The sequence below is a fragment of the Orycteropus afer genome, unplaced genomic scaffold (assembly GCF_000298275.1).
Source record: "Orycteropus afer afer isolate SDZICR_OR568_19922 unplaced genomic scaffold, OryAfe1.0 scaffold00654, whole genome shotgun sequence".
Lineage (NCBI taxonomy): Eukaryota > Metazoa > Chordata > Mammalia > Tubulidentata > Orycteropodidae > Orycteropus > Orycteropus afer.
Window position 1 is genome coordinate 341,757 of NW_006922241.1, and position 19,090 is coordinate 360,846.

Below are 19,090 nucleotides of genomic sequence, written 5' to 3' on the forward strand. Positions count from 1 at the left end.
CCGAGGAGTAGCTGGTGGGTTTGAACTGCCAGCCGTCTGGTTAGCAGGCAAGTGTCTTAGCCACTATGCTACCAGAGCTCCCTCCGTAGTGATACTGCCTCGGAAACCCAAGGAGGGGTCGCTATGAGTCGGGGCCGACTCGACAGCACATAACAACAACTTATTGTGAGATCTTGTTCAAGGTTACCTAATCTCTCTCTACTTCAGATTTTCATCTCTAAAGGAAATAATAATAATCATACATAACCTCATGGAATTGACATGAAAATTAGTTAATGAATAAAAAGTTCTTGGTGCATGACACATAGTAAATTATATATGTGTTTGCTGTTATTACTTGAATTATTCTTATTTCTACTTTTTGTTCTGGGTAGATTTTCTTTTCATCATTTGAACTAATTAAACATAAATTTTAGAAATGGCCATCAGAAAGTCTCAAGAGTGTCCTAAAGATAAGATTTAGCAGATTTTTTCTTAAGAAATGTATATTGAAAGTCTACTATGTCTATGTTATGTTAAGAATATGTATTTATGTACATACATATATACGTACATACATACACACAAATATGGCACTACCTTTGACCTAAGGAATGGACAACATGTTTTGGAAGCCACCATTGCAAAATGTTAGCATATGTACTAATTCAGGTCTGTGGAATATGCTATAGAACAGTAAAGCAAGCACCTGGGATGGAAGGGGAGGTAAGGCTTCCCAGAAGAGGTGACATTTCATTAGAGTCTTAAAGTATGAATAAGTGGTTTCTGAGAAGAAAAAATTAATTTGAAACATACACATAAAAGCATGAAAACATGAATCAGAAGTATCTTCTGAATTATCAAATAAAAATCAAAGTGTTTGTAGCATTGTTTATGTTATGTTTAAACATGTAAGCATGTGTTTGTATCATACATGATTTTTTATTCTAATTTTTTATCTAGCTATAGCAATTCAGTTGTTAAATTAGAAGACATTTTTTTTTCTCTGTAAATAGAAATAAGTTTTGCTGATACATGCTGCAATGTGGATGAACTTTGAAAACATTGTGTTAAGTGAAAGATGCCAAGTACAAAAGGTCTTGTATATGATCTTTTAATAGTAAATTATTCCATTTATATTAAATGTCAAAAAGGCAAATATATAAGGACAAGGTCGATTAGTAGTTGTCTAGGGCCTGAGGGATAACTAAAGGGTACAGATTTTCTGTCTGGAATGATAAAAAGGTTCTAAAACCAATGTGGTTATAGTTGCACAACTCTCTGAACATACTAAACACCATTGAATTATATACACTTTAAGTAGGTGAATTTTATGGTGTATGAATTATATATCAATAAAGTGAAATTCTCCAACGTTTTTATTTTCCCTGAGTTAACACAATACAGACCAAACTATTTGCCGTTGCTCTCTGTTTTTAATTCACAGTAGTATGCCCCAGATGCTGTTACTCAAATGTAAGATGAAAACCTTATTTATGAGCTCCAAATATACTGAGGTTATGGAAAATATCAACTTGTTAGAACCATTTAATTTTTAGAATATGCATCATTGATGATTCCAAGAGGATTTTACAAATCATATCAGATAACTAGGTTAGAAGACTTTTGTGGATAGAAAAAGGAACTAACTTATCAGCTGTCATATGTTTAGAATAGAACCATTACAGGTTAAAAATTTCCTCTGGATGGTTAGTTGGCTTAAATTGACCTCGTACCCCATGTAATTATTTATTGTTCCTGCATCTCTTTAGGACTCTTAGTCCTAAGTGTTGGGAGTAGAATAGTGACTTTGCTGCTATTGCAGTGCAGGTTAACAATGAAATTTCAGCTGCACATTATATGATACATTCAGTACCCTTCCTAACATGAAGCAAATGATGAACTTGCTCATTTTATTTTTCAGAAACAGAGCTTCCAGTTAGCAGATAGGAAGTGTAAATTGTAACTAAATTATGAAATTAACGCTCATTTAGATGCATTATTGGTGATCTTTTTCTTGAAGACTGACATGACAGCACAAGATAGAAAAAATTAAGCCAGCATGTGTTTATAATTACCTTTTTCTTACACTGTGGTAGCATAGTGTCTGAGGCACTTGACTGCTAACCAGAAGGCTGATGGTTCAAACCCACCAGCCACTCCTCATGAGGAAGATGGGGCAATCTACTTCCGTAGTAATACTGCCTTGGAAACCTAAGGAGGGGTGGCTGTGAGTCAGGTCTAACTCGACAGCACATAACAACAACAACATTTAGCCTATAACATACATTTTCTGAGTAAAAAGTTATGAGAGCTACAAGACTGCTGTCATTATTGGAGTCAAATGCTGTAATTGGAAAATACTGTCATCAGGTAGATTAAAGCCATTTATTCTGTTGTTCTCCATATATGGTATTCCACCCCCCCATGGGGTAGGGAGGATGCAGAGAAAAGAGTATTTAAATTTAGTATACTCCTCCTCTTAAAATGAAGCTGAATAAAGATGTCTTAAGTGCTACTATGATCAGGCACCATCCTAGGCTATTGGGCTACAATAAGGAAAGTAAAAGATAACTCTGCCTTTGCGGAGCCTACTGTCTGTGCTGCATCTGTAGACGATTCCATACAGTGTCCTATAGGGTTGCCCTATATGAGTCATAAACATTTTGACGGCAGTGGGTTTGGTGGTTATAACTATACATTTAGTTATGGGCAAATCTGCTGCAGAAGACCTCTTTAAAAAGTTAAAAGCAAAGATGTCACTTTGAGGGCTAAAGTACACGTGACTCAAGCTGTGGGATTTTCAGTTACCTCATGTGCATGCAAAAATTGAACAGCAAATAGTAAGCTGAACTGAAGAATTGATGCCTTTTAATTATGGTGTTGGCAAAGAATATTGAATATACCACAGACTGTCAGATGAGCAAAGAAATCTGTCTTAGAAGAAGTACAGCCAGAATGTTCCTTAGAAGCAAGGTTGGTGAAACTACGTTTCACATACTTAGGACATGTTATCAAGAGGGACAAGTCCCTGGAAAAGCACATCGTACTTGGTAAAATAGAAGGTCATGAAAAAGAGGAAGACCCTCAATGAGATGGAATGACACAATAACTGCAACATTGGCCTCAAACTTAGCAGTGATTCTGAGGATGGCTTAGAACTAGGCAGTGTTTCACTCATAGAGCCACTATGAGTTGGAATTGACTTGGGGGTGCCTAACAATGGCAAGGACATACACGTGATTATAGATAATATAATCTATACATGTAGTTATTTAGGAGCTCTGGTAGTGTAATGCCTAAAGGCACTTGACTGCTAACCAGAAGGCTAGCAGTTCAAACCCACCAGCCACTCCTCGGAAGGAAGATGGGGCCATCTACTTCTGGTGATACTGCCTTGGAAACCCAAGGAGGGGTCGCTATGAGTCACGTCCGACTCGACAGCACATAACAACAACAACAACAGATGTACTTATTTAGTACATGTTTTCTGTCTAATGATTTTTATCTCTGAGCTTCATTTCTGTAATGAAAAAGGAAAAAATTCCTTTGCAGATACCTAGATTTTAGATACCTAGGTTTTAGATTCAGCTTGGGCAAGTTAGTTGTTCTTTTACTGGAATCATGTATGTCCTTATTTTCTAGGTGAAAAGATCATTGTATCATTTCTACTTTTAATATCCAATTTAAGTTTAAAAGGTGAACAGTGTAAATTTGGTTGAATTCTTTTCTAGTTTACATCTGAGAGGATATTTTTGTTTGGATAATTTATGAAGAGATTAATGCATTTCTCCCTTTGAAAATGTGTATATGTTTCTAATTGGTAAACTAATGGGAAAACAGGAGACATTTTTAATGTCAACTTCCATCAAATCAGACCTCTCAGAAGATCTTATTAAATTATGTTTTCATGGGAATTTTACTAATGGCTATGTGCAACATTATCCAGGTCTCATAGACAGGATTACAAATTAAAAATAAAAATGAATGCGTGAACAAATACATCTTTCTTCTCTTTTATGAAATCAGCAGAGTGTTAATCTTTGCACATTCTTTTTTTTTTTTTTTGCAATATTTTCAGATCAGGTACAGACAGTTTGATATTAATACATGAGACCAGTTTAGATAATGTAAATAATAGATTTTCTACGTTTGTTCCTGGTTGTAATCTTATTGTACAAGGCAAAAGAAAGCAAGCAAATCTTCCACTCTGTGTATATTTAGTTAACAATATTAGTGACTTTAATGGGTTTTACTGGAAAATGGAAAATTAAAGGCATATTTAAGAATAAGCCACAGTTTTGTAATAAGCCACACAGTTTTATTGCTTGTGTATTAACTTACAGTATTATTTTGATTCTTGTAATAAATTTCCACCATACATTTGAAAATACCATGCTGAGAACATTTGTGAACCTGATGATAATTATCATTTATTGAACACCTTCCTACCTTAAATATTGGAGTTCTTTAGGGCTTAGCCCCAGGCTGCTCTCTCGTCTCATACTGCACTCTTTTCCTGGGAAATCTCACCCATTTTTATGGTTTTAAATATCATCAATATATTAATGACTCCCAGATGTATATCTCTTACATGAATCCCTTTTCTGGCTTTCTAGATCTTTTTCATGTATTTCCAGAGATGTCTCACAGACATAACAAACTGTCTCAAGCAACACTTTTGACTCTTCCATTCTCCTTCAAATCTGCTCCTCTCAGGTTTTCAGTCTCCATTGAATCCTTGAAGTTGCTCTTGATAGGAATTTAGGAGTTATTTCTGTAACCCTTCCTTCTCATCCTAACTCAAGTCAATCACCAAGGGCTATCTCTTCTAACCTCTAAAGCATATCTCAAGTTTTTTTACTTTATTCTATGGTTGCTTCATCACATTAGATCAAGCCACTGTTTCTCTCTTACCTAAACTAAGCCAGTAGCCTCCTAATTGGTTTTTTCACATGCAATTTGACCAATTCTAATCCTTTCCAAATAAGAGCCAAAGGGAATTTTTAAATGTGTAAATATAATTAAATATGTAAATACATTACTTTATGCTTAAAACTCTCCAGTGGCTTTCCATTGCTCTTTGGAAAAAGGTATCTTCTATCTATCCCAAAATGGGTTAGTGGAGAAATAAACACAAAATACACTAGAGTGAGTAACTTCTCTGTATGCCTCATGGTCTTGCTTTTATTCTGCTTCCTCTACCATATTTTCATCAAATATCATGTTAACATACTATCTTAAATTATGTTGAAAAAGGCTGCCTCTGGAGAATGTTTCCAGAACAGCAACACTTTATCTTGCTCCCTTGCTGTTACATTCCTTTTCTCCCTTCCATCCTTACCATGCTCCATCCACACTGGTCTTTCTGTTGTCCATCAAAAGGAACACGCTTTTTCACACAGGCTGTATTTATTCTTTTACCTCTGCTTGGAATTATCTTTGCTCTAAAATCCCTCTCCTTTCCCATCCTCCATTTTACCATTCATCTGACTAATTTATCCAGGTCACATTTTAAATATTAAAATAAAATTTTGTATTTTTTTCCCTTGTGTCCTTTAAGACAATTTTAATTGTTGTTGTTAGGTGCCGTTGAGTTGTCTCCAACTCGTAGCTACCCTATGTACAGCAGAACAAAACAGTGCCTGGTCCTGTGCTAGCCTCACAATCCTTGCTATGCCTGAGGCCATCATTGCAGCCTCAGTGTCAATCCATCTTGTTGAGGGCCTTCCCCTTTTTCGTTGACCCACCACTTTACCAAGCATGATATCCTTCTCCAGGGAATGGCCTCTTCTCACAACATGACCAAAGTAGGTGAAATGAAGTCTGACCATTCTCACTTCCAAGGAGCATTCTGCTGCACTTTTTCCAGGACAGATTTGTTGGTTCTTTTAGTAGTCCATGGTACTTGTAGTGTTCTTCACCAACACCAGAAATCAAAAGCATCAACTCTTCTTCAGTCTTCCTTATTCATTGTCCAGCTCTCACATGCATATGAGATGATTGAAAATACCATGGCTTGGGTTAAGTGCACCTTAATCTTCAAAGAGACATCTTTACTCTTCAGCATTTGGAAGAGGTCTTTTGCAGCAGATATGCCCAGTGCAGTACACCATCAGATATCTTGACTGCTGCTTCCATTGGTGTTAATTGTGGAACCAAGTAATATGAAGTCTTTGACAACTTCAGTCTTTTCTCTGTTTATCATGATGCTGCTTGTTGCTCCAGTTGTGAGGATTTTGGTTTTATATTGAGGTGTAATCCATAATGCAATCTTCATCAGTAAGTGCTTCAAGTCATCCTCACTTTCAGCAAGCAAAGTTGTGTCATCAGCATATCACAGGTTGATAATGAGTCTTCCTGCAACCCTGATGCCAGTTCTTCTTTATATAGTCCTGCTTCTTGGATTATGCTCAGCATACAGATTAAATAAGTATGGTGAAAGGACACAACCCTAACGTACTCCCTTCTTGATTGTAAACCATGCAGGGTCCCCTTATTATTTTTGAATGACAGCCTCTTGGTCAATATACAGGTTCCTCATGAGTACAATTAAATGTTCTGGAATTCCCATTCTTCGCAATGTTATCCATAATTTGTTATGAGCCACACAATCAAACACTTTTGTATAGTCAGTCAATGAAACACAAGTAAACATCTTTCTGGTATTCTTTGCTTTCAGCTAAGATCCTTCTGATATCAGCAGTGATATCCCTCATTCCATGTCCTCTTCTGAATCCAGCTTGAATTTCTAGAAGTTCTCTGTCATTATACTGCTGCATCTGTTTTTGAATTATCTTCAGTAAGATTTTACTTGCATATGATATTATTCAATGATTTCCACATTTTGTGGGATCACCTTTCTTTGAAATGGGTACAATTATGGATTTCTTCTAGTTAGTTGTCCAGATAGCTGTCTTCCAAATACATCTCTTGGCATAGCTGAGTGAGTGCCTCCAACACAGCATTGTTTATTAAAACATCTCAATATGTATTCTGTCAATTCCTGGAGCCTTGTTTTTCATCACTTCCTTCAGTGCAGCTTCAACTTCTTCCTTCAGTACCGTTGGTTTTTGATCATAAGCCACCTCCTGAAATGGATGGACATCAACCAATTCTTTTTGGTACAGAGACTATGAATTCCTTCCATCATCTTATGACATTTCCTGCATCATTCAATATATTGCCCATAGAATCTTTTAGTATTGCCACTGGAGGCTTAAATTTTTCCTCAGTTCTTTCAGCTTGAGAAATGCCAAGCATGTTCTTCCCTTTTGGCTTTACAGCTCCATGTTTTTGCACATTTCATTATAATAATGGGCTTTGTCTTCTCAGGTTGCTATTTGAAATCTTCTATTCAGCTCTTTTATCTTGTCATTTCTTCCATTTGCATTAGCTTCTCTTCATTCAAGGACAAGTTTCAGAGTTTCTTCTGATATCTATTTTGGTCTTTTCTTCCTTTTATGTCTTTTCAATGACCTTTTGCTTTCTTCATGGATGATGTTCTTGATGTCATCCCACAATTCTGGTTTTTGGTCATTGGTGTTCAGTGGATCAAATCTATTCCTTAGATGGTCTCTAAATTCAGGGGGTGCAAAAAAGGGCAAGGAGGCCACATGTTCTGACCTCCTAGAACCCCACAAGAGGAAGGCAGAATCACCATCCATAGCCCAAGGCCTATTACTGCAAGGCCAGACATGCTGCTTCCCTCCAGCCCTTTCTCCAACCGTTCCTTCCAAATCACCCACCACCTCTCTCTTGGGTTTGATAATTCACTGCAGTGGCCACACAGAACTCACAGATTATGGGTTTTATTAGGGAAGCACCAGACTACAATTCAAGTTCAGGAAAAATGCTCAGTCTCTCTCCCCAGCCCAACATCTCTCAGCCAAGTCTCTCACAGTCTCTTTCTCAGCAGTGCTGGTCCCTCGGTGTCTCACTCAGCAATGCGTGTCTCTTGCATCTCTTTCCCAGCAGCGCGTGTCTCTTTCAGCAGCACATCTTCCTCAACCAGCAGTCAGAGAGAGAGTTTTCTGCCTCTAGGAGGCCTCTTTTTGAACCCGGCAGGGTGGTCAAACTAGCCAATCATAACATCAGAACTCTAAGCACCTGAGAGAGAGCCTCCCATAACATTGTGTTGTGCCACACCCACAGAAAAGCCCAGGTAGATAGCATTTACAATCAGGAGCTCCTCAGTTGCTCATTCCACCACTGAGTTTACAATGACTTATGGGTAGAAAAGCCATACTAAGTAATTTACTACACTGCAGGGGGGATATATTCAAGGTCATATTTTAGCTCTCCTGGACTTGTTTTCATTGTCTTTAACTTGAATTTGCATTTGACTGGTTGATGGTGTGTTCCATAATCAGCTCCTGGCCTTGTTTTAGCTGAAGATACTGAGCTTTTCCATCATCTCGTGCTATAGATGTAGTCAATCTGATTCATTTGTACTCCATCTGGCAAAGCCCATGTGTATAGCTGCTGTGCTGTTTGTGTTGTTGATAAAATGTGTTTACAATGAATAAGTCATTGGTCTTGCAAAATTCTATCATGAAATCTCCAGTGATATTTCTGTCACCAAGGCCAAATTTTCCAACTACTGGTGATTCTTCTTTGTTTCCAACTTTTGCATTCCAATCGCCAGTATAGTCTAGTATTTATTAGTCCCTGCATTCACTCCAAACTCCAGACTTCTAGGTCCAGGGAGACCAGGAATGTCCACATCCCAAACACCTGTCAAAATGCCTGGTACATCAAAATGCCTGGTTGCGGAGAGATTGGAACTCTCATACATTGCTGGTTGAAATACAAAATGGTACAACCACTATAGAAAATGGTATGGTGTTTCCTTAAAAAACTGAAAATAGAAATACCATTTGATCCAGCAATTCCATTACTAGGAATATACCTTGAAGAGATGAGAGACAGGACATGAACACACATGCACACCCATGTTCGTCACAGCACAATCACTACCGGAAAGAGATGGAAGCAACTTTAATGCTCATCAATAGATGAATGGATAACCAAACTATGGTACATTCACACAATGCAGTACTTTGCAGCATTAAAGAATAATGAAGAGTACATGAATCATCTCATCACATAGATGAATTTGGAGGACATTATGTTGAGTGAAATAAGTCAATCACAGAAGGACAAATGTTGTAAGAGCCTGTTATTGTAAAAAGCCAAGCAAAGGTTTATTCAGGGAAGGAAATTCACTTTGTTGGTTACCGAGGATAGGTGAGAAGAGGAGGGAATAAAAACGAAACAAAACAAAAAAAGCCTTGTACAGAGTATGGGTTCTTTAATTATCTACTGAATGAAAGAATGAATACAAAACAAATTAATTTCCTTTGTGAAACTGTGCTAGCCTCATAGGGATATGAAGTAGAAAATCAGTGTAGTTCCTGACAGAACATGCAGAAAAAAGACCTATTTGTCACAAACATATAATGCTATTCTTGGACACTCTTCTTTCAGTTATCTTCCATATCACTTTGTCACCTCTTTTAAGTCTTAACTCATACATCACCCTCTGAGTGAGACCACCTCACACCTCCTAAGGGTGACACTCCCTATCCTTGCTTTATTTTTCTCCTTAGGACTTATCACAAACAAACATCTCTACATGTATAATTTTTATTATTACCTAACATACTTACTGTTTGGGTAATTTTTGGTGATTTATTCATTGCTGTGCATCCAGTGCCTGGAACAGGCTTGGGAGACATTTAAACCCCAAAAACAAACCTACTCCCATGGAGTCAATTCTGAGTCATAGTGATTCCCATTGGGTTTCCAAGGCTGTAAATCTTTATGGAAGTATATTGTCTGGTCTTCCTCCCTCAGAGTAGCTGGTGAGCTTGAACCACCAACATTATGGTTAGCATCCAAATGCCTTACCCACTATGTCACTATAGCACCTTGGGGATAGAGATTTAGTAAATGTTTATTGATTAAAAGTGAATGAATGTCTAAAGGAACACAGTTCCACATAGAGTCACCATGAGTCAGAATTGACTCGATGGAAACTGGCTGGTTAGAGCAATAACTGAGATATAATATTAACTCGATATTTGTGAGACAAAATTTGTGACTGATTATCTCAGGCTGAAAAAAAAACAAAAAAATGAATGAATGAATGTAACACCTAACAATGCCTTATGTGCTTATTTACCTTTTGCTTATTTGTAGGGGAAATATATATAACACACATACAAAAAAGCATAAGCATTTATCACAAAGACAAGATTCTTATACTCAGCACCCATATCAAGAAATAAATTATTGGCAAAGAATATTGAAAGTACCATGGACTGTCAGAAAAATGAACAAATCAGTCTTGGAAGAAGTATAGCTGGAATGCTCATTAGGAGCAAGAATGGCAAGACTTCGTCTCACATACTTTGGTCACGTTGGCAGAAGGGACCAGTCCCTAGAGAAGGATATCATACTTGGTAAAATAGAGAGTCAACAGAAGAGGGGAAGACCCTCCACAAGATGGATTGACACAGTGGCTGCAACAGTGAGCTTAAGCATAGCAAGGATTGTGAGATTGACACAGGACCAGGTAGTGTTTCGTTCTGTTGTTCATAGGGTCACTATAAGTCAGAGCTGACTCGGTGGCATCTAACAACAACATAGCACCTCAGAAGTTTTTGGTACACGTCCTCTCAAATTACAGTCTCTTCTCTCCATTCACCCAATGAGGATCATTATTCTGACATTTCGGGTAATATTTTCATACTTTTATCACCTAAGTGTTTAAACCTTTGTTTTAGTTTTTTTAAATCTTCGTCACTATGTGCTGTTCTGTGTCTGCCTTCTGACATTCAGTGTTACTGTTTTTGAGAGTTGTACAAGATGTTGCATTTAGCTTTAATGCTGTCAATGCTGTCGTGAGTTGTGATTTGTAAATTTACAACTGTAAAAAGTTGAATTTGTGAGAGTTGTGTGATCAATAATATTTACAACAATCACACACGTACAGAAAAGATAGAATTGCTGCTGAGGCTGTTTATTATGTTCAGCCAAACACCTCTTGGGCTTTATTTCCTTGATTTGGAAGTTTAGGTTCATGGTTTCATGGGACGTCACAGTAGTTGGCCTAATAACATGCCGAGTGCTTCTGTCTACCTCCTAGTAGTAGATGTTTTGATTACTGTAGCTTGTTATAGGCTTTAAAATCAGGGAATATGAGTCTTTGTTCTTCTCTCTCAGCATTGCTATTCAGGACCTCTAACTGTTGTTCTATATAAAGTGGAGGATTGGTTTTTCCATTTCTGTGGAGAAGACTGTTGGAATTTTGATCAGGATTTGTGTTGGATCTATACATTGTTTTGGGTAATATTGACATTTTAACAATATTAAGTCTTCCAATCAATGAACATGAAACAGCTTTCCATTTATTTATGCCTTCTTTAATCTCTTTTAGCAGAAATTTTTATATTCTGGATGTGAGTCTTTGTGGGTAGCCTTTTTACTCTTTTCATGGTGTGTTTTGATGAATGGAAGTTATGATCTTGATATATTTTCATTAATAATTCATTTACTTTATAGTTAATACTTTTTATGCCCTTTTAAGACATCTTTCTATACCTCGAGGTCATGGAGTCATTCACCTATATTTTCTTATAGGAACTTTTTTTTTTTAAATTGTTTTTATCTTTCCTATTTTGAACTACAGTCCACATAGATATAAGACCACATGAGTTAAAACAGAGGAAGGAAAGTGAGGGTTATTTGGGAGACAAGTGAGTACACCAGTTTGTTTGGTTTTTTTTGTTTTTTTTTTTGGAGCATAGAATATTAGTGGGTCTTGTGGGAAATAAAACTAAAAAGTTCTCACAAAAGGATAAATATTATATGACCTCATTTATATAAAATCATAAGAACATGCAAATGTATAGACATCAAAGTTTTTTAGTGGTTACCAGGGGTGGGAGAGAGGAGGAAATGAAGGGTTATGTTTACGGTATTGGAAAACTCGCATTGATTAAGGATAGAGTTCCACAGCTGATTAATACAATTGATGTCAATAAGTTGTATACTTGTAAAAAGTTGAATTGGCAAAAGTTCTGTGATAGATGTGGTAAATATACATAGCACTGACAAAAAAAAAAAAAAAACGCTGAAGCTGCTTATGTATAACCAGACACCTCATGGGATTTGATTCCCTAGTTTGGAGGTTAAGGGCCATGGTTTGATAGGTTATCTCACTTAATTGGTCTAAAACGTGTTCAGCGTTTTTGTTTTACCCCCTACTTCATTGTGTAGTGCATGGGGTCTTAAAAGCTTACAAGGAGCCATCCAGGGTGCAACAACAATTGGTCTCTATTTGACCAGAGGAAGAAGGAGAGTCAAGAATAGGAAAGAGAATTGGTACGTGTGGCTAACTGCCTCCGTGAACAACTGTCTCCTTTGCCATGAGACCAAAACCAGATGGTAACCAGCTAGCATAACTGAACATTTTGATCAAAGATTCTATAGGATAATCCTGATCAAAGGGAAAAGTACAGAACAGAATTTCAAATCTTCATAGAATCCGTATTTTCCAGAGCTATGGAGACTAGATGAACCCCTGAAACTATTGCCTTGAGATAATCTTCAAACCTTAAACCAAAAATAGCTCCTGAAGTCTTCTTAAAACCAAATAATAGTTCAATTTAACTAGGAAAGAATGTTTGAGCATTGGACTCTTAAGATCTATAAACCCAGTGGGGGTCACTAGGAGTCGGGATTGACTTGAAGGCAGTGGGTTTGGTTCTTTTGATATGTGGGATCAAACTGACAACAGCAACTCAAGAGATTGGATAGGAACCCTAGGGGGCAGCGAATTATGTTAAGGGGAGAGGAACACCTCAGAAAAAAAGGGTGAAAATAATTGTACAACTCAAAGAATGTTATCATTGTCCCTAAATTGTACAAGTAGAAACTATTGAGTTGGTGTGTATGCTCTTTGCATATGTTCTCAACAAGAACAAAAATATTTAAAAAAAAAAAAAGTACAAAACCTAGATGGTTAGATTAGAGTGTGTAGAGCCAAAGAATAAAGGACTAAGAAAAATTATGTTCTTCTTTATTGTCACATGAGCAGGTGTCATTTTCAGTAGCCTTTAAAACATCTTATATATAGTTTTATTTCAAGAGGGACCATACAATAAACCATCCACTGCCATCAAGTCTATTTCATCTCATAGTGACCCTATAGGACACAGTAGAACTGCTTCTGTAGAGTTTCAGAGGCTGTAAATCTTTACAGAAGCAGACTGCCTCATCTTTCTCCTGTGAAGTGGCTGGTGGGTTGGAACTGCTAACCTTTTGGTTAGCAATTCAGTGCTTTAACCACTGTGCTACGAGACCATGCAATAGTAAGGATTAGGACAGTACAAAATCAATCACTTCTCCTATAAAAATAACTAGTAAACCTTATTTACTGCATTTTTATGCTTTTAAAAAAATCTTCATTTGTGTGAAAGAGTATATATATAGCAATATTTTGACCTATCATCTGGTAGCGTAGTGCCTAAGGCATTTGACTGCTAACCAGAAGGCTGGCAGTTCAAACCCACCAGCCACTCCTTGGAAGGCAGGTTGGGCAATCTACTTCCATAGTGATAACGCCTCAGAAACCCAAGGAGGGGTCACTGTGAGTCGAGTCCGACTCCACGGCACATAACAACATCAAGGTACTACTTTTGCACAGAACCTGACACATACTTTACATGAATTGTTCTGTATTATTTTTCATTATCTATTGACACTTCTGTTAAACAAACAAGCAACAAAGAGCCATCCCAGAAATAATTTGTGTTTTCTAGTCATTACATTCCTTTGGAATGTAATGGAAGACAGTATACACTCACTTGTAAAATTACCAGCCACATCAATTTCTTTCAAATCTTTGAATTTAAAATCTAGTTTGCATTGTGAGAAAATATCCTTCGTATCTCATTATTGGAAGATTGGGAATATAAAGTTGTCATAACTTTTTTCCTGAATGCTTGACTGTTTTAAAAGCAAGGTGCAATACCTTCTAGATCCATGTATGTGTGTCTATATGAAGGAAATATATGCATATATTTAGAAGTATGTGCTTGTTTTTTGTTTCACTGAATGACTACAGTTATATAGCTCAAGTTGAAGATAGTTTTAGTGTCTGATTGAAAAGAGAATACATTTGATAACTCATGACTGTAGTTTCATGCCAGTGCCCCTTTCCTTTTTACACTCATCTCTCTTTCTCACCCAAGGGTCCTACTGTGCATACCTACACATCTAAGCTCCATCCCTACATCTCCACAAAACAGCTGCCTCTTGGCCATCTGTTGACCTAGGGGTGTGCACACTGCTTTCAGTTTGCTACTGGAAGAATGAACCCAGAGTGGAGGCCTATAAGTGAACTCTAGGCTGTTTGCAAATGTAATTCTAGGGCCCTAGCAATTTTTCCCCCTGCAAATAGCTCTTGAATTGTGAGTAGCTAAAGCAAATGGAAGAAATGATAAAGTAAAAGAATTTAACAGAAGATTTCAAAGATGGCTTGAGAAAACACAGTGAAGTATTACAATGAACTATGCAGAGACCTGGAGTTAGAAACTCAAAGGGGAAGAAAATGCTCAAAATTTCTCAAGTGAAAGAACTGAAGAAGAAATGCAGACTTCAAGTTGCAATAATGAAGGATTCTATGTGAAAAATGTTGAATGATGTAGTATGCATCCAAAGAAGATGGAAGGAATACACAATCACTGTACCAAAAAGAATTGGTTGACATTGAGCCATTTCAGGAGGTAGCATATAATCAAGAACTGATGATATTAAAGGAAGAAGTCCAAGCTGCACTGAAGGAGTTGGCAAAAAAACAAGTCTCCAGGAATTGACAGAATATGCTTTGAGATGTTTCAACAAATGGATGCAGCACTGGAGGAACTTACTTGTTTATGCCAAGAGATTTGGAAGGCAGCTACCTGGCCAGCCAGCTGGTTATTATTAGGTATCACTGAGTCAGTTCCAGCTTATAGTGACCTTATGCACAACAGAACAAAACACTGGCTGGTCTTGCACCATCCTCACAATCCTTGTTATGTTTGCACCCATCATTGCAGCCACTGCAATGTATCACTCCTACTCATTGAGGGTCTTTCCCTTTTTTATTGATGTTCTGCTTTACCAAGCATGATATGACTGGTCCCTTCTGACAATATGACCACAGTAGGTGAGATGAAGTCCAGCCGTTCTTGCTTCCAAGGAGTATTCTGGCTGCACTTCTTCCAAGATAGACCTATTCATTCTTCTAACAGTCTATGGTATAATCAGTGTTATATGCCAACACTATAATTCAAAGGCATCAATTCTTCTTTGGTCTTCCTTACTGATTGTTCAACTTTCACGTGTATATGAAGCAATTGAAAATACTCTGATTTGGGTTAGATGCACCTTAGTCTTCAAAGTGACATCTTTACCCTTTAACACTTTAAAGAAGATGTTTGCAGTATATTTGCCAGTGCAAGATGAAGTCTAATTTCTTGACTGGTGCTTCCATGAACGTTGATTATGGATCCAAGTAAAATGAAATCTGTGACAACTTCAATCTTTTCTCCCTTTACCATGATGTTACTTATTGGTCTAGTTGTGAGGATTTTGATTTTTGTGTGTTGAACTGTAATCCAGAGTGAAAACTGTAGTCTTAGATGTTCACCAGTAAGTGCTCATCTGTCAGTTTGTTTGTTGTACTGTGGTGGGTTATGTGTTGCTATGAAGCTGGAAACTATGCCACCAGTATTTCAAATACCTGCAGGGTCACCCTTGGTGGATAAGGTTCAGCAGAGCTTCCAGACTAAGACAGACTGGGAAGAATGGTGGGGCCATCCACTTGTGAAAAAAATGGCCACTAAAAATCTTATGAGTAGCAGCGCGACACTGTCTGATATATTTATTACTGGTAAATTAGAGAGCCAGTGAAAAAAGAGGAAGACCCTCAGAGAGATGGATTGGCACAGTGGCTGCAGTGATGGACTCAGTCATGGCAGTGAGTATGAGGATGGCACAGGATTAGCATTGTTTCCTTCTGTTGTAAATAGGGTCCAAACCAACTGGACAGCACCTAAGAAAAACAGCTATTTTTTGGAAAAATCTTCAAAAGTGTGTTGTAATATCTCAAGTTCTTTATGGTGCATTTTTCAGGCCTTGTAGCATTTAATCAAAGAGGTAATGTTTGAATTTGTGTCAGTTTTGACCCAATTGTATATGTAGTTTAGAGTTAATTTGAAAATACTGATTAGCATTTGACCATACATAGTTACAGAACTGAACAGAAATTATTAAGGCAGACCTTCTTTAAAAAAAAAAAAAAAAGTCATACTAAGAAATCAAATTATGCAAAGTTTGAAAATAATCTACTGAATTCCAATTCTTTTCTCCCAAGCTTCTATTTATGACATTCCCTGTGGTAATGGAAGGAGCTCTGGTGGTGGAGTGGTTAAAGCATTCAGCTGCTAGCCCAAAGGTCGGTAGTTTGAACCCAATAGCCCCTCCACTGGAAAAATATGAAACAGTCTGCTTCCATGAAGATTGACAGCCTTGGAAACCCAGTGGAGCAGTTACTTTGCCTGTAAGGTTGCTATGAGTCAGAATCAACTCAGTGCAGTGGGTTTTTTTGGTTTGTGCTAATGGAAAGTTTGTGAATGATTATAGAAAGTGACGGTGGGGGAGGCGGCAATAAATTCAGATTGTAGACCTAAAGGAGATTAAAGTGATTGTGTTCTTTATTTGCATAAACTAAGAAGAATGTAGATGGTAAAATTATAAGTAGTTTAGCCCACTACTGCTGTCAAGTAAGTGGATAAGATATTTGGCTGCTAACCAGAATGTCAGTGGTTCTAACCCACCAGCTGCTCTGTGGGAGGAAGATGAGGCAATCTGCTTCCATAAAGATTTACAGCCTTGGAAACCCAGTGGCAGTCGCTGTAAGTCAGAATGGACTCCATGGCATTGAGTTTAGTTTTTTTTGTTTGTTTGTTTGCCATGGAGTCCATTCTGACTTATAGCAACCCTATAGAACAGAGTAGAACTGCCCTATAGGGTTTCCAATGTAAAAGGTAAGATCAAACTGCTGACCTTTGGTTAGCGGCTGAATGCTTTAATCAACGTGCCACCAGAGCTCCTGTAAGTAGTTAAGTTAAGCTTTATTTCTTAACCACCTATCCTGAAGGAAGGTGCCTCAGTAGTAATATCTCTTTCTAGAGTAATTATATTGAAGGTCAAGAGGTTAATGTCCCTTTTTATTGAAATGGCAGCATATGTTTTAGCTGAGGGAATTAATAACCAAGAGGGAAAAGAAAGTTTCTCAATAATTAAGATACCTGTTATTTTTAATCTCTTTTCTCTGGTCATATCAGCTACATTGTTTGATTCTTAAGCAGGAAACTTACATGAGGGGAAATGTTAAGTGGCTATTTGAACTCCAAAATACTAGTGAAGCATTAACTAACTAGTGGTTTCATCTTATTTTTACACATTGAGAAAAGAGCTATTTGATAGTCATTTTAAATACTGTAGTAGTCTTTTTCTTATTTGATTGTTGTTTTGTTTTCCTGAATTTTTAGTCTCAAAAAGAGTAAACTTGTTATACTGTAAAACCTGTGCAAGTCCGATTTTGATGGAATGACTTTGTTTACCAAGAGCTTACAAGTTTTGTCTTTGACAGGGTGCAGTCTTAACCACTTTTCTGTTGGTCATTTTAATAGAAAGAAAATACTTGAATTTTCCTTATCTGACAAGTGTCCTTATACAGTTTCCTGGTGTGTGTTTGTTTATTTCTTTGCTGTAATTGCTAAGCAGTCAAATCAGTTAATTTTTATAGTCAACTTTATAAAATATTGTCATTGACCTTATAGCTGAAACTCACTGTTGACCAAAGTCTAGAGAATGCAAATATTGGAAAAAATGTAAGCAGATCTGCACTGGCAACCGGATTGCAAAGTGAATGAAGTGAATTGCAAGGTGGTATGACCAGTTTTGTGGTGTTACTCTTAAAGTAAAAAACTCATAATTCAAGGCAGAGTTCTGTAAACTTTACCAGTGAGGCAAAAAAGTCAGCAGTCCTCTGAGGATGCCGCCCAAAAAGTAGTCAAACTGATGATAGTCTACTGGCTGATCACATTGGATACCAATTAAACTAGCAATTACTTAGAAGTTGCAGATACACCAGGCCATATGCTAAATGTTTCGTACATGTTATTTATTTCTTGTAGCAGTTTCATGAGATAGGCCATTTTATAAATGAGATATGAGATCTATAGATGCAGTTCAAACTCACCAGCCGCTCCTTGGAAGGAAAGTTGGCCAATCTACTTCTTATACTGCCTCGGAAACCCACAGAGGGGTCAGTATGAGTCAGATGCAACTCAACAGCAGTGTGTTTAGTTTTTTGGTTTACCTTCATTCTGGAAAGTGGTATGGCTAAGATTTACACCCAGATCTGCCTGACTTCAACTTCTGTGCTCATAGTCTCTGCATTCCACTGCCTTTCTTCTTGCTAACCATTTTGCCCCGTCTTATGTGTACAGAGTCATTTTAAAGAGAAACCATTTTTTAACATACATAATTCACAATATTATATTAGTAACTTACTTAACAGTCCAATAATATTGTAGAATTCTCAAAAAGGAGTTTTTATTAGCCCTCACTTCCCTTTCTCCTGATCTCACCCATCTAAGAACAGCAACTGATAAAATATCTCACAGTAGGATATTGGTGCTTTCACATGTTACCTGCTACATCTCTATCTGTTCTCTCTTGAAGAGAACTGCTGTAGGGGAAGAGAGATTGGAAGTAGCAGAGAAATAAATGGAATAAGAGCGGTAACAGGTTTCAACATACAATGGCCCCTGGATAAATTTGCACATAGACATGAAACACTTAACACTCTTATATTCTCCATGGTCTCCAAGTCATTGTAGGTTAACTGGAAAAGGGCAATGTAATAATGGCATAATGGTTATGCCAGATATAGATTATAGGTATAAGTTCTTAGCATATTTCATCTCGGGTATCAGTACTTTTTCTTCTTGAGCTCAGTGTTCCAGTAAAGTGTGACAGTAAATCA

General features: G+C 37.3%; 1 protein-coding gene across 1 annotated transcript in view; it reads left to right on the forward strand.

The window, feature by feature from the left end:
- The window catches only part of LOC103210806 (COMM domain-containing protein 10), a gene marked incomplete at its 5' end in the record, with an annotated part of 365,452 nt that overhangs the window by 340,693 nt on the left and 5,669 nt on the right, over positions 1–19,090 (forward strand). The window contains 1 exon segment of the mRNA XM_042783092.1: positions 8,250–8,299. Within this exon segment, the coding sequence (XP_042639026.1) occupies positions 8,250–8,299 (50 nt within the window).